Genomic DNA, 16,031 nt, shown 5'->3' on the forward strand with positions numbered 1-16,031 from the left:
ATAGTTACCAAAGGGGAAAGGGGGTGGGAGAAGGATAACTTATGAGTTTGGGATTAGCAGATACAAGCTACTATACATAAAACAGATAAACAACAAGGTCCTAGTGTACAGCACAGAGAACTATACTCAATACTCTATAATAAATCATAATAGAAAAGAATATGTGTGTATATATATATATATATAAAAGAATAACTGAATCACTTTGCTGTACACCAGAAACTAACACAACATTGTAAATCAACTATACTTCAATTTTAAAAAAAATCAATGGTCAATTATTTAATCAATCATGCTTAAGTAATGAAGCCTTCATAAAAAACCAGCATGGGGTTTAGACAGTGCCCAGGTTGGCAAACAAGTGGAGGTGCTGGGAGAGTGGTACATTCTTGGAGAGGGCACGAAGCTCCGTGCCCCTTTCCTCATACCTGCCCTACACATCTCTTTCATTGGGCTGTTCCTGAGTTCTGTGAGCTGCTCTAGCAAAGCAACTGAATCAGAGGAAGGGGTGGTGGAAATCTCTGATCTATAGCCTGTAGGTCAGAAGCACAAGTAACAACATGGACTTCGGACTGGGGAGTATGGGGAGCCATCTTGCAGGACTGAACCCTCAACCTGTGAGATCTGATGCTATCTCCAGTTAGACAGCATCAGAATTGAGTTAAATTATAGGACACCCAGCTAGTGTGGGAGAACTGCTTGATGTGTGGAAAACCCACCCATCTAATGTCAGAAGTGAAGTACTGTGCAGAGAGTACTGTGTGTAATGTAAATAAAAACAACAGAGTGTTCCTTTACAGCGTGTGTATACCAAAAAAGAAAAAACAAGGAGTATACACCAAAATGTTGACAGCGATTATCTCTGGGTTGTTAGATTACAGACTATGTCACAGCTTTTTGTTATTTTCTGGATTGCTTTATAAACATGTATTACATATACATGTGTATATTATGTTATGTCATGTTATGTCATGTCATACAGTGAGTGAAAACAAACTAGACATAGTGGAAAGATGGACTTTGTAGTCAGAGAGACCTGTATCCAAATTCTGACTATGGGTTATAAGTGGCTTTTGAAAGATTAATTTCTTTGGTACTTTACTTTCTCATCTATATAACTACAATAATGATACCTTCTTCAGAGTATAGCACTTAGCATGATGGTTAGTAAATTAAATATATTTAGAATGTCAGTTATAATGTCTTAAAGTTCAGGTCATTTTATTATAGAATGGAGTTATTATTTCAAGGATATTACCAAGTAATATCTTATTGACATTAAGAGTTAAAGAGTCTTGAGAAAATTCACATTCTTTTTTTGTTTGTTTGTTTGTTTTTGCGGTATGCGGGCCTCTCACTGTTGTGGCCTCTCCCGTTGCGGAGCACAGGCTCCGGACACGCAGGCTCAGCAGCCATGGCTCACGGGCCCAGCCGCTCTGCGGCTTGTGGGATCCTCCCGGACCGGGGCACGAACCCGTGTCCCCTGCATCGGCAGGTGGACTCTCAACCACTGCGTCACCAGGGAGGCCCCACATTCTTATTACTATACATTAGAACTACAAGCATGGGCAATTTTGTTAAATAAAAGAAAATTTTATGTTTTAAATCTTTGAAAGTTAGGGCAACAATGTATTTCAAATCCTGGTCTATGGTTTACTTGCTATATTTACTAGGCCTAATGTTTAACAGTCTCTGTCAAGAAGGTTAGAACAAAATAATTTAATGTAATAAAATTTTGTTAACATAAACATGTTGCTAGAATTGGCAATGGATGTAGAGCAGAAATCCACAGCTCTTACTTTAAAAAGAAGTACTTTGAGTATAGTAGCAAACACAGAAAGTTTTCAAACAAAAAACAAGTCTACTATTAAAACTGGAATCTAATATTTATACATAGAAAGTCATATAACATAACACATTTCTTCAATAAACATTTACTAGGTGCCAATCAGGATTTTTTTTGGTACCAAACAGAGGATAAAGAGATCAAAGGCTTCTACATCAAAGGCTTTCCTCTCTTGAAAGTGTACTTTTGCCACCCACGGTCGCCATTTAAAACTTAGGCTCCTTGAGTCATCATCTATCTTCTACTTTCATCCACATACTGCTATGTGCTTCCCTTAATAAACCCATGGATCCCTTCACTTCCAAGCTTTCAGTGTGCCTTACTGAACCTCTTCTACAGTAAACAACGTCCTTGAGATAGAACAAAAAATGATGAATACATAAATATTCCTAGTTTTCCTTTCCTGCTGGCTGCTAAACAATGCTCTGGCTTTGCCCACTCACATTCTTTCCCCACCTTGTCCTCAGAGGTAAAGTAGCTGTAGATAAGACAGAATTCAGCAACTGGGAGAAGCAAGAAGCAGAAAACACAAAAGTTTCTCAAGAGAAAAGCAATGAGTTGAAGATGAACTACACTTGCAATAGGGTTCTAGTGTTAGGGAGACAAAAATGCATCCAAAAGGCAAACAAGTAATAACCTCACATAAGAAAAAAGCCCCTTTTCCTCTATAACATATCCCAATGAATGTCTCTAAGTCATTCTTTTATGTTTTTTCCTTTGTTCACTACAACATTCAACTAAATCATCAAGGCCTTGTTGAGTCTACTCCCTGCTAAATCTCTGTGAAGTCCATCTACTTCTATCCCTACCCACTACCAACAATCCTAACCCAGGCTCCTGGCCTCTCGACTATATTACTACTACAAGTTTAAGACCAAAGTGAATAGCTTTCTATAATATATTTTATTCTGTAGATAATTTTCCTGGGAATGGAAAATAGAATACAGAACAAGAAAGGGACAAATAAATTCATTTACTAAGTCCACAGATACTTATATATAAGAACCTACTATGTGCTAAGAATACACTTATGCAATGGAGATACTACAATAAATTAGACATAATTCTTGCCTTCACGGTATTTACAATCTAATGAAGAAGAAAACACAAATTAATGGGCAATTTCAGTGTAATATAAATCTTTGACAGGGATAAGAAGAGGGTATTCCTGCAGGCTCTTAAAGGAAAAGAACCCAACCTTTTAATCAGGTTCATTCATTCATTTGTCTGAAATTTACTTTTGTACAAGGTATGAAGACTATTTTCTTATATACAGAGAGTCAATTATCTAAAACAAGTAGTTAAATATTCCATTCTTTCCCCCAGTTTAATTGAAATGCCCCCTCATTGTATTTTAAGACACTAATAACACTTGGATCTGCTCCTGGGCACTCTATTCTGCTACAGTTGTCTATTTCTATATCAATATCATATTGTTCTCATTGACTAATTAGTAAAATTTAATATCCAGTAGGACAAGTTCTTACTTATAGCCTACCTTTAAAATATTACTCAATATGGCAAAAGTGTCTTTAGACAAGTTTAGAAAACCACAGACTGAGAGGCAATATTCATAAGACATGTCAAGGAGATAATAATCCTAACATAAAGAGGTCCTACCAGTTGTTAAGAAGAGGGCGAGCAATCCAACAAAACTAGGATGAGGCTATTAACAGGCTATTTCCTCACATAAAAGGAAACACAATTAGCCAATTAATATTGGGCTGGCCAACAAATTCGTTCGGTTAGTGAATACGCTGTTCAATAAAGTCCTTCGTGAAAGTGAAAAATGTCTTTTATTTTTACTTAAAACTGAACGAACTTGTAGGCCAACCCAATACATAGTCAAAACCAAAGCAACAAAGAGATATCTTTCACCAATTAGATTAGCAAAATGATCATTACTGTTTTGGAGAAAGTGACTTAAAACAACACTGCTTTTTTGGAAGACGATAAACTACAACTATTCGGGAAAGTAATTTCACAGTATCTACTGAATTTTAAAAGGTGCATACCCCTTGATCCAGCATTTCCACTCTTAGGGATATAGTCAATTAAAATAAAAGCTCCAATGTGTAAGGCATATGGGCAAGTATGTTTACTGGACAGCACTGTTGATAACTGGAACAAATAAGAAAGTATGAATAGAGATCAACAAGAAAACTGTTAAATGGATCCATTCAACATATCCATTCTATGAAATATGATACTGTTGCCCAAAAGAAAAATTAAATATATATGCCCATGAGATACTTTAAGCAACAACAGCAAGCTGCAGAGTAATATATACTTTGTAATTCCATTTTTATAAAAAGGAAGAAAATATACATATACACACAAACATTCAATTATACAAAGCATAAAAAATGAAAGGATACAGCAAAGTTAACATTAGTTACCTCAAGAGGGTGAAATGAAAGATGAAGGTAAGGACTATTAACTTTTTAATGTATATAGATCTCTGTATTGTATAGAGGAAAAGACCTAGTCAAATCGAAGTTGACCAATGGAGTAAAGTTCTGCAAAAGGCCAAAGGTGATGGAGTCAAAGGGAAAGGTTGATAGGAATAATCCTAAATATAAAGATATAACTCATCCACATTGAGAAAAAAAGATAAGAACAGGCCCAAATATGGATAAATTTGTATACGGGGGAAGGATGAAAGGAAATGCTGAGGTCAGAGCACAGAAAGTTAAGAAAGTTCATACTTGAGTAACCAATGGCTTTCATTTTTTCCAGGAAGTAGGGGGTTATAGAATGAGGGTGCAGGAATATTTGTATAATGTCCCTATACTGGAGATAGGGATCATAACTGTTATTCCTGCTTTATGGCTATGTAATAAGAGACAATAAAGATAAATGATTTGCCCAAACATTACATTAAAGAGTAGGAAAGCCAGAACTCAGAGTTCTTGATCTTTGATCAGTTACCTTCTTACTCCAATTAAAGAAAGTCAGTGTTCAGTAAAAAAGCTGACAATACCCATGACATAAAAGAGTATGTGCTAAACATCAGAATAACAAATAAGAAATTAAGGATACAGGCTGAGTCCTCAGAAATCTTGTATCCCTCCAAAATAAACAGATCTCTAGGTGTAGATATACACATCAGAAAATTTCCAACTCTGAATTTCTAAAAAATCTCTAATTCAAAGTTTGTGCTTTTTAAGGAACTACATTCCAAGGAAAGAATGCTAAAGCATGTGAAAACATACAATAAATAGATTGTGTCCAGAGAAAATACATTTCACAGAACAGATATGCTTTTAGAAGTCTTCTTACGGAGAATACCAAACTCCTTTGGTCATCTTGCTGTCACAAGAAGAGATTAATAGTCAATCCTTAGAGCCCCACCTTTTATTTATCCCTCCTAGCCCTTTTTTTTTTCACTCTTACAAAAATACCTTTCTAATAATTTCTATCTCCAACACAAACTGGATTCCTGTAAAGAATTTAAAGTTCATATGACTAATTACAGTTTAATATTTAAATATCTTTCATCCTCTAATCAGTTTACAAATGCTAATTCAAAAAGCAAAATTTTTGCTTTAAATATCTTCCTATCTGTTCTTTTTTCTTCCTCAAACATAAAATAATAGGAAACAGTGAATAAGAAAATGTGAGGAAAAAAGAAATTTTCATTGATTTGTAATATTCTAAATGATATCTAAGTGATAAGAGGTTTATGTGCCCATATAGATACAACTAAGTAGGTTTGTATTTAATGAGTTTTTCTTAAGGAAAAAATGTTCTAATCACACCTTAATATCATTCATTAAATTACGCAGGTTCTTCCTAAACAAATAAAATGCACATATGCTATGACCATATATTTTTTTCATAAACTGGCTATAGTGATATTTCAGCATATTACAAATGAAAGTCAAATTATTTACCACAGCTTCCTTGAATTGTATAGCTCTGTAAATCATGTTACTTATTTGACTGCTTTAGGGCTACTAGGGTTAAAAGTTATTTTGGAAAATAACTATGTATAATAAAATTTCTTTTTGGGTATCTAAAACAAGGTTTGTCAACATTTTTAAATGATTTTATTTTCTTATATTTCATGAATATTCAAAAGAAAATCTTTGATGATAACAAGACAATTTAGGACTTCTGACTCTTGAGACTAATAGACCATGAAGGTTTCCCTGAACTAAAGAAAAACTGGCTGTTTACAGGAGAGCTGACTACTAGAGTATTTCAGTCCTCCTCCAGTTATTGTGGAATTTTAATTCTAATATAATTAATGGCTGATATACACACACAATTTCTTAGAAGTGTCTTTGAAAGAGAAATATTAATCCTAATCTCAAATGCAAAGAGCACAGATAAGACTAAATAACTCAGAGGAGAGAGAATGATAAGTCAGGCTTTTATTCATTGAAAATTTGGCAAAATTTTGCTATATAAAATTTGGCATTTGGACATTTTATTTCTGTATCTATATATATTTCTATATTTATAGCAAAATGTAGAGTTTTAAGCAATCCATAAATATACAGTGTTACATCTATCTACAGTAGAATTCATTGTCATAGTGGATTTTAGTCCTTATCCAAAAACTTCTGAAAAGTCATCATGATAAACTGTTATAATTTTGTTAAGCAAGTATTTGGCATGTGTTCGATTTAATCTTAATTTTGCTGACAAATCTATGCAGATTATATTTGCACTGATACATTCATCCCTAAAATCTCATATAAGTATGGTAAATTCAAATCAAATATTCCATTCAATTTAACAACTGAGCAACTAAGATGTGCAAAGCTCTACGTTATGACTTTTAAACAATTCTGACTATAACCCACAAAAATAATACGGTTTATATGATTATTCAGTAATCATTATAAAAGAAATGTCATGAAACAATATTTACTATTTGAACTCTGTCATTTCCTAGTCTATTTAATTTTTTAAATGCTGGTGTAACCTACTAAATTGATTTTATGACTCACAATTTGAGGTTTGAAAAACACTTTTATACTCTGGAAGCATGTACAGGATACAAAGACAAGTAATGACCCTGTTTGAACACCTGAACCTGGCCTGAAATCAGATAAACTTCACGGCTATTAAGTTACACTAACCTCTAATTATATTTTAGCTAAAGATAGCAGGGTTCATGCCATCTATTTAAAACTTTTTTAAGTTGTACCAAAAAAATCAAAGATATATACATACATAGGTTAATCATATAATAGCAGTACTAAAAAATGTAAAGCTAAAATGAAATAAGAAAGATTAATTCAAACTGGAAATACTGTTAAGATGTAGAATTTGAGTACAATTCTAAAGTATTAGCTAGACTTCAACAGGACTAGTGGCAGGAAGAGGAAGGAGTGGCACTAGTATGAAAGATATCATGGACAATAAAGACAAAGACAGAAAGTCAAAGAGTACAGAGAATGCTCAAGAATGGAGGGTATTCCCTCCACTGAGGCTGAAACAGAGAATTTGGGCAGGCACAATATTTCCAGTCATATCTGTTTATTTACCACTATACTATATTTAACACTATTAATGGTTTTCTCTACCAACTCTCCTTTCAGTTTCCATGGTGCAGTATTTTGATTCTCTTTCTTGCTCTGACCATTTCCATTAGTTTTCTACTTCTTGGGGTGCCCTATCTCTGACTTCTCTAGGCAAACTTGCTTTCTCATTTTACAAGCACTGCTCAGTGATTCTCATTTACTCCTTGTATTCACTGTTATCTACAAAAAGCGTTGGCCAAGTTTTCCTGTAAAGGACCAGAGAGTAAATACTTTAGGCTTGGCAGGCCAAGAGGCAAAATCAAGGATATTATATAGGCACATATATAATGACAGAAAACGAATTTCCACCCATTTCATTAGCAAAATGCAAAATATAATAATGATAATTGAATACAATTTTTGTAATATGGACTACTAATGAGAAAATGTAATTCTTTTGTGGGGAGAGGGGAATAGAACAGTTTGCTTAACTGGGGCTCAAAGTTAGTATTCCCTACCATCAAAAACCTACTGCAAATGTATATCTGCAAATGCTGATCTGTACTGAGAGTCTACCTATTTCATCTGTGAAACTCTATTCACAAAGATAGGTACTGCCAAATACTCGTATCAGTTCATGAGTATATAATCTTGATTGAGCATATTCCTCTACTTGAAATGCATTTATAGAATGCTATTAAAATTTTCTCCTGATTCCTGTGCATAAGTATGTCATTACTGCAGATTAACCACTTCTACCTGAAATTTAGGTGGAAGTTCTCAACTGCCCAGTTAAATGGATGTTGAACTACAAACATTTCCTTTGCACTTGCATCAAGTTCCAAAAATTGCTGCTAGAACTGTAGTTTGAGCTCAAAAGATTTATCGGCAGCAAATCTATGTGGAAATGGAAATCTCACTCCTTTTTACTTTTGACAGCATGGGAAGTAGATACAGCAGCTTGACATTACTTGTGATTCAAACAATGTCAGTTGTCAAAATGACTTCACCATAGCATAGTTTTGCATATAAGTGTTGTTTTGCCTTGTAATTTTATTTTAAATTTATTTTTAAAACATATCAAGTCTACAGGAAAAGCTAATTTCCAAGCCTTTTCAATACTTCATAATAATGGTTGAGGGTGGGGTTTTTTGTTCAGTTATATTTCAATCGGTCCTTTGTTCAAAATATCGCAATAAAATGTTACCACTGCAAAACCAGTGAACGGCTGTATGGCACAGCAAGAATGTTTAGCTCTGATTTCTGATAAAAATCCATGGAAATGATAATAGTTGTTTCCAAAAAACTGAATGAAGTGCAACGTTGATACTACTGGTTCAACACATGATAGATTCAAATATTTGCTGCAAACTACCTGCTGATTAATAAGACAATGAACATCCACATGCTTTAAGCAACTAATATTTTCACATGATTTGTAAATCTGTCCAAATAAGCCTTTTCCTGCTCATACATATTTTTACCACTCTCAACTGTAATATGTTTTAGCAGATTCCAATTCAGGTTGTACCAAATCAGTGTTTTCTCAACTCCTTTGAAAATAATATGACTGTAATGATTCCACACAAGATATTCATAGAGGCTAATTCCTCAGCTATTTCAAACTCAAACATTGACCCCTCAAGTAACAAGGACTGAGCAGAACCAGCACCATCTTTCAACTCAAGAGTCAAAGAAACCCTCTCAATGTGACAGGAAATGATTATTTCCCTGGTTTTAAAATCCACCATTGATGCTGCTCCCATTGTCCTCGATTCTTGAAGCAACTGTTCTCACCAAAACGCTAATAGTCTTAGACAAGTTTATTTTCTGTGGACACATTTCTTTGGCTGCTGCAATCAAACATGATTTAATTAACTCAAGATTGGTAAATGGCTTTCCTTGTTTGGCTAGTAAATGAGCCACTCAGGAACTTACTACAGTTGCAGCCTCATTTTCATTTTTTATTTTGTGAAAAAATTCTGCTGTGATAAGATATTGTTTTAAATTTTCTAACTTTTCTGACTGCTGCTTTCCTATGAGTTAGGAATGCTGTGATGAGTGCTCAGTTTGGCAATGTACACATTTATTGTATTCTATTAGTACAAGTGAAGTGTAGTTATGCAATAAACACTATGCCGTAATTTAATTCATTAACAAAATAATCCACACTCTACTGTGCCTTAAAAGCATGATACTGAAAAGTCTACTTTTCTTATTTTGACATGAGGCATATGCACTGTTAATTTTAAAAATAATAAAACGTCATGATATAGCACTTGAAATGCTATCAAGTTATAAACTGAAATGCTATCAAGTTATAACTGTCACTGCACTTTGTAGTCTGACTCAGTGCAAAGCAACGAGTGACACATATAGTGTGTTACCCTCTGTCACAGTGCCAGTCTCCATCACAACTAGTCAACTCTGCCACAAAGCAGCCATAGATAATACATGAATCAATGGGCATGGCTGTGTGTCAATAAAACTTTATGAACACTGAAATTTGAACTTTATGTAATATTCACATGTCATAAAATATTCTTCTTTTGATTTTTTCCAACTACTTAAAAATGTAAAAACAACTCTTAGCTTGCAGGCTGTATGAAAATAGGTGGCGAGCCAGATTTGAGCTGCAGGCCACAATTTGCCAAAATCTGATCTATAAGAACTCCAAGACACCCTCAGAAACACCAGACTTACATATCTAACCCATTAAATGGATCACATGACAATTCAAACCCAACATATATCAAATTAAACTAATCATCTTCCCACCTACTTTAAATTTTCTCTTCCTCCTATATTCCCCAACTCAATTCATCACCTACCAACCACTGAATCCCACAAGTCAGACACCAGAAAACTGGCAATCATTCTGACTCCTCTCTCCTCCACTGACACTCACTCAAACACAACAAGTCCTAATTATTTTACTTCTTAAATAGTACCTGAAACCATCCCCTCCCACTGTCACCTTTATTCAATCCCTCATTATCTGTCACCTGAATATTGTCTCCTAACAAGTCTCTCTAGTTTTGCCCCCTGAAATCCATCCTTAACACTTCTGCTAGGATGTTCTATACAAGATATAAAACTGATTATCACACTATCCTTAAAACCCTCCTGGAAACTAGAATAAAATTCGAACTCTTCTGCATGGCCTACACTCTGGAAGCCTCATTTTATACCTCTCTCCCCTCCTTATCATATCACATTAGCCTTCCTCTCATCCCTCAAACAACCTCAGTCCTTTCCTGTCACAAACCCTTCTACAGTCCTAAAACAGCAGCTTCCAAACTTGCTCTGTGAAAGAACCCTGAGAAAGCATGAAGGAAAGTGGAAGGAGGAAGCTAAGAGATCAGTCAGGGCAGTTGCGTTTCTATATGCTTCATTGTATAGGCTTTCAGATATAATGTCGTTTTACAAAACACACACACTAGAGTTCCATGATCAAAAAAATATTTGTTTTTGAAACTCATGACTGTAAAAGTTTAATTTCCTTACCATAACGTATAAGGTGCTATATTATGTGACTCTCTCATCTCTCCTCCCTCATCCCCAAGCCTCTTTTTCTATCCTTCATCAAGAGGAACATAACAAGGTGGCTTCAAATCTCCATGCTCACGAAACCATCTCCACCTCTTCCCCCTTCTTGGTTTAGGCAATGTACATTTTTCTTAGAAGAGCCCTTACTGACTTCATACCTTTGAATAAATGTTATATTTTTCTTATATGAAACAATGTGTAAATATTATTTACTTGACTGTGAATTCCTTGTCTGGTTCCCCGCACAAGAATGTAAGAATAAGAAAAGAGATCCTTTGTCTGTCTTATTCACTACTGAGTCTCTAGAATCTAAAGAACAATGCCTAGCACACAGCACATGTTCAATAAATATCAAATTAATGAAAAATGTCTTATTGATTTTTATATCCCAGTACATAGTAGTAGTAGCTGGCACAAAGCAGGAACTCAACGCATGTATGCTAAAACTAAACCTTGAAATAAAAACTGGGGTCAGAAAATGAAGGGCTTTGAATAACAGGCCAAGGAGTTGTACACTCGACTGTGACAGATATCACCTCTTTTCCTATTTACTTGTTCATCTCTTCAATCTTCAATTGGTAGTGCTTCTAACAGTTTGATTTTCCTCCAAGCTCTTTCCCAACTTCTTTTGTCAAGTGGTTCATGATGTTAATATAAAATTAGACACAGCCTAGATTTTAAATATGGCTCTACTTAAAGTAACACATGACAACTTTGAAAAATATGTAAAATTCTAAATAATAATAGAATACTACAAATAAGATATCTTGAGAAAATAATGGAAAAAAAATCCTGACCACCTTTTATAGAATGTAAATCTGTTTGGATTTAGTTTTGACGTGTTTATTAAAAAACATAAAAAATTCCAACGGAAAGGTATTGAATTACCCAGGGAAAGAAATCACATATCAAAATAAACAACTTATACTCTGAAATTCAGTGGTTTTCTAAATAACATTTACATTTAAATAATGCTTAAGAGAAAATAATGCTAAATTCTGCCAATAAAAAATTAATAAGGATATAGAAACATATAAAAAGTGATTCTTACTAAGTTATTGTCATCTTGGAAAGCATAATGCAAAGTTGTAATCCATTTATTGTCTCCATTCACTAACACATCCCTTTCTTCACGAAAACATGCTGTCTGAAAAGGAAAAAAACATTTTTTTTAGATAAAGAATACTTCATGTAAAACTAGGAAATATATTATGCAAACAATTGCTTAAAATATTTATTACACTTTCTGTTCTGAAAAGGGAATACATCTAATATTATACGACTTTCCAATAAGTCAAGTTTCAAAGAGCCCTCAGAAATTGAACAACTGAACAGTACACTTATAAGTATTTTATATTTAAAAATACTGTTGTAGTTCAAAAAAATCAGAAAAATACACAGAATTATTTAACAACCATGGTCCAATCTACCATCTAGATAATATAAATGTCAACATTTTGTCACATTTACTTCTGATCATTTTGTTATTAAGAAAATATGATACAAGTTGTAGCCTTCCTATTCCTAGAGCATTCCTGTCCCTTCTCCCTCTGAGAAAATGAATAATCTGAAGTTAGTATATATTCTTCCCATCACATGCTTTATTATTCATGTATGTGTCCAAAAACAATAGAATTGTTTTGTGTTTTGAAAACTTCCATGAATAGTGTAATTTCATCTATCCCTTTGCATAGATGGCTGTTTACCTTTTAATTGCTGTGGTATTCCATTGTATGAATACGGCAGAATTTATTTATATAACCCCCCAATCACGAAGATCACCCAATTTTGTATTATTTCAATGCTGCCAATGAATATATTTGTACAAATGTACAGTAAGTCCCCTACATACGAACCTTCAAATTGTGAACTTTCAAAGATGCGAACACGTGTTCGCATGTCCAATCACGTAAGTTAGTTCACCTGTCTGGCATACGTTGCCATATGCATGCATCCTCTACAAGTGGTTGTGCTTTTATGTATACTTTACTGTACAGCACTGTATACAGTACAGTAGTACAGTATTTTTATTTCAAGCCCAGGATGTCTGGAAGCAAGTGTAAAAGCAGCGGTGATGGAGCTGGTACAGTACTAACCAGACATCACTGGATCGTTTTTTCAAGGGGGTAGATAGAATTGAATCCAGCAAGGAACTAAAACCTGTGTCATCAGTGTCAGGCGTGAGTGAAATTGCAGCTTGCCCTCCGTCTCCTATTGCTGACGATCCTTCAGCTCTACCATCTCCCACCTCCCCTCCCTCCTCCAGTCAGTAACTCTTCTTGCCTGTTCACTCAGTGCCAGCCCCTGTATGCCAGCTGTTGTACTGTACTACTGTACTTTTCAAAGTACTGTACTGTAAGATTAAAAATGTTTTATTTTTTGTTTTTTATGTATTATTTGTGTGAAAAGTACTATAAACGTATTACAGTACAGTACTATATAGCTGAGTGTGTTTGTTGGACACCTAGGCTAACTTTGTTGGACTTACAAACAAGTTGGACTTACAAACGTGCTCTCGGGAACGGAACTCGTTCATTGTAGGGGACTTGCAAGAGTTTCCTAGAGTATACACTTGGAAACAGAAATACTAGTTTTAAGCGTTTTCAACTTTACCAGATTCAGCCAATTTTCTTTCCTAAGTGGTATGCCAGTTACTACCCTCACCCTAGTGTATGAAATCTCCCCTTTTCCCCACATCCTCAACTGCACTTGGCATTGTTAAACTTTTAAGTGCGTGTCAATATGATGGGTGTGAAATAATATCTCATCATTCTTTTAATTAACATATTCCTAATTACAGGTGCAAACAAATAATTTTTTTGTTGCACTCGTTTTTTAATTAACTTTTATTGGAGTATAGTTGCTTTACAATGTTGTGTTAGTTTCTACTGTACAGCAAAGTGAATCAGCTATACGTATACATATATCCCCTCTTTTTTGGATTTCCTTCCCATTTAGGTCACCACAGAGCATCGAGTAGAGTTCCCTGTAAATAAATAATTTTACATATGCTTATTGGACATCTGAGTTTTCTCTTTGAAAAACTCGCTTTGCCCATTTTCTCTAATGAATTGTCTTTTTCTTACTGATTTATAAAAGTTTTAATTTATTCTGAGGATATATTTCCACTATTATAAAGATGTATCCTGGAGAACCTTAGAAATGTGTGGCTAAAAATAAAAAATAACTTTATATGATACTTTATAATTCTACAATATATCTTTAAATTTTTAATTAAAAAGCTGCTATGGCAAAAACAACTGAAAGGTAAAGTAGAAATTAAAAGTCTCCCTGAGTCACGCCCTGATAGTTTCACTGTCCACCTGTTATGTCCAGAGGTTACTACCAATAACTCAGTTGAATTTCTTCTCAGAAAATTTCTGTATACACATAAGCATATAAACACACACACACACAACACACACACACACACACACACACACAACTATATTCATATGGCATCCCATCTCCCCTATCTTTTCTTCCTTTACACAGATGAGATCACAGTGCTCTGTAAGTCATGTTTTTCAAGTAACAATATATCTGAACAGCTTTCCACACCAGTACATAGAGACCTAATTTTTCTTGATGGCTGTACCACATTCCATACACACTGAAAAACCATCAGACAGTATTCTACACATAGCAGGTGCCTAATAATTTATTTCCCACAAGATAAATTCAACAGCCATGATATATAAAACAATTAGCATTACTTAATTTACCCTAATTAAGTACCTTAATTTTTTTCCACATATTTCCATAAATTTTATTTGATGCAATAGAATTTCCAAAGCCATTTATTAAACAGCATCACCAAGGAAAAATTTTAAAACAAATAAAGCTTAAACCAAATGAATGGGCAGTTTTACCTGTCAATTCAATTATTAAAATCTACAATATCATGCTTTCGTTCACTTTATGGGGAAAACAGAATCACTTGACATACAACTAAGTTCTGTTTCAGACTTTAACTGACCTGAAATTATGGTTTGCTGCTAACATTTTAGAGAGGTGGTGAAGTCTGTCAAGCCTAGGAGACTCCTTTCTCCTGGCTTTATCTTACCAGGACAGCTATCTGAAATTTTAAAGACATTTCCAGCTAGAATCTGGAAATGTGACTGACTGATGACTCCAAACTAAATAAAGCTCCAAAGACTACCTGTCAACAGAACAGATTAACTTTAGTAGGATCTAATCTATTCTAAACTATGTAGTGAAAAAATAAATTAATTTTTAAAAACATAAAATATAAACTATTTCTAATATAAAATTTTAAACATATACAAGAGAAAGCAGTAAAATAATCCCCTGCCCCCAATGTACCCATCAACGAATTTCAACAATTATTTTATCGTTCAATTTTATTTCATCTACACTCTCATCCACTTACCACCACCCTTCCTCCACGCACATACATGTGAACACTCACACATATGTATATACACAGAGGATTTTTTTGCCGCAAATCTCAGACATATGATTTTACCCATACATACTTAGGTATTATAGACTATTCCTATTAATGCCTCAGATACTTAGTTTAGTTGTGAAGCACAGTCTCCTTTTTTGCTTCAGTATATCACACTGTCCTCAGTTGGTTGTCACAGCTGAGGAGGGGTGAGGGGTAATGCTACCAGCATCTAGTGGGAAGAAGCCAGGGATGCTGCTTCACATCCTACAATGCACAGGACAGCCCCCAGATGGAATTATCTGGCCTCAAACGTCATAAGTGCCACTGCTGAAAAACCCTGTTCTAGATCAATATTAACCCAACCATGATGCATGTATACCAAGGATTCAATATAAAGACATTTAATAATGTCCATTTCAATTACATTTTTGAAAAAACTAAGTAAGATTTTTTAAAAATCCTCCCTTAAAAAAAAGAAGATTTGGGTCTCTAAGAATGCGATCATCACAAAGGAGAGGTTACTGGAGACAATATAGCTTCTCCAGATTCTGTCACTCAGTTTCTATTCAACCAAACATTCTGCTTGCACAGTGATGGTTTTGAGTGTTGTGCAGTTTTACATTGTTAATATTCAGTTACATAGTGTTTAAATTTTATCCTTAATGGGTTATTGGTTAAAAAGAAAGAAGAAAAGGAATACCTATGCTGAAACAGAAGTTAATACAGACCATATATAAATGATAAT

General features: G+C 34.4%; 1 protein-coding gene across 11 annotated transcripts in view; it reads right to left on the minus strand.

Moving 5' to 3' along the window:
* The window catches only part of CDC42BPA (CDC42 binding protein kinase alpha), a 324,813-nt gene that overhangs the window by 197,826 nt on the left and 110,956 nt on the right, over nt 1–16,031 (minus strand). For all 11 annotated transcript variants that reach the window (XM_082655136.1, XM_082655135.1, XM_082655134.1 and 8 more), the window contains exon 4: nt 11,924–12,019. In XM_082655136.1, coding sequence (XP_082511262.1) covers nt 11,924–12,019 — 96 coding nt within the window. The remainder of the gene's footprint in view (nt 1–11,923; nt 12,020–16,031) is intronic.

This window comes from Grampus griseus (genome assembly GCF_964374135.1).
Source record: "Grampus griseus genome assembly, chromosome: 1".
Lineage (NCBI taxonomy): Eukaryota > Metazoa > Chordata > Mammalia > Artiodactyla > Delphinidae > Grampus > Grampus griseus.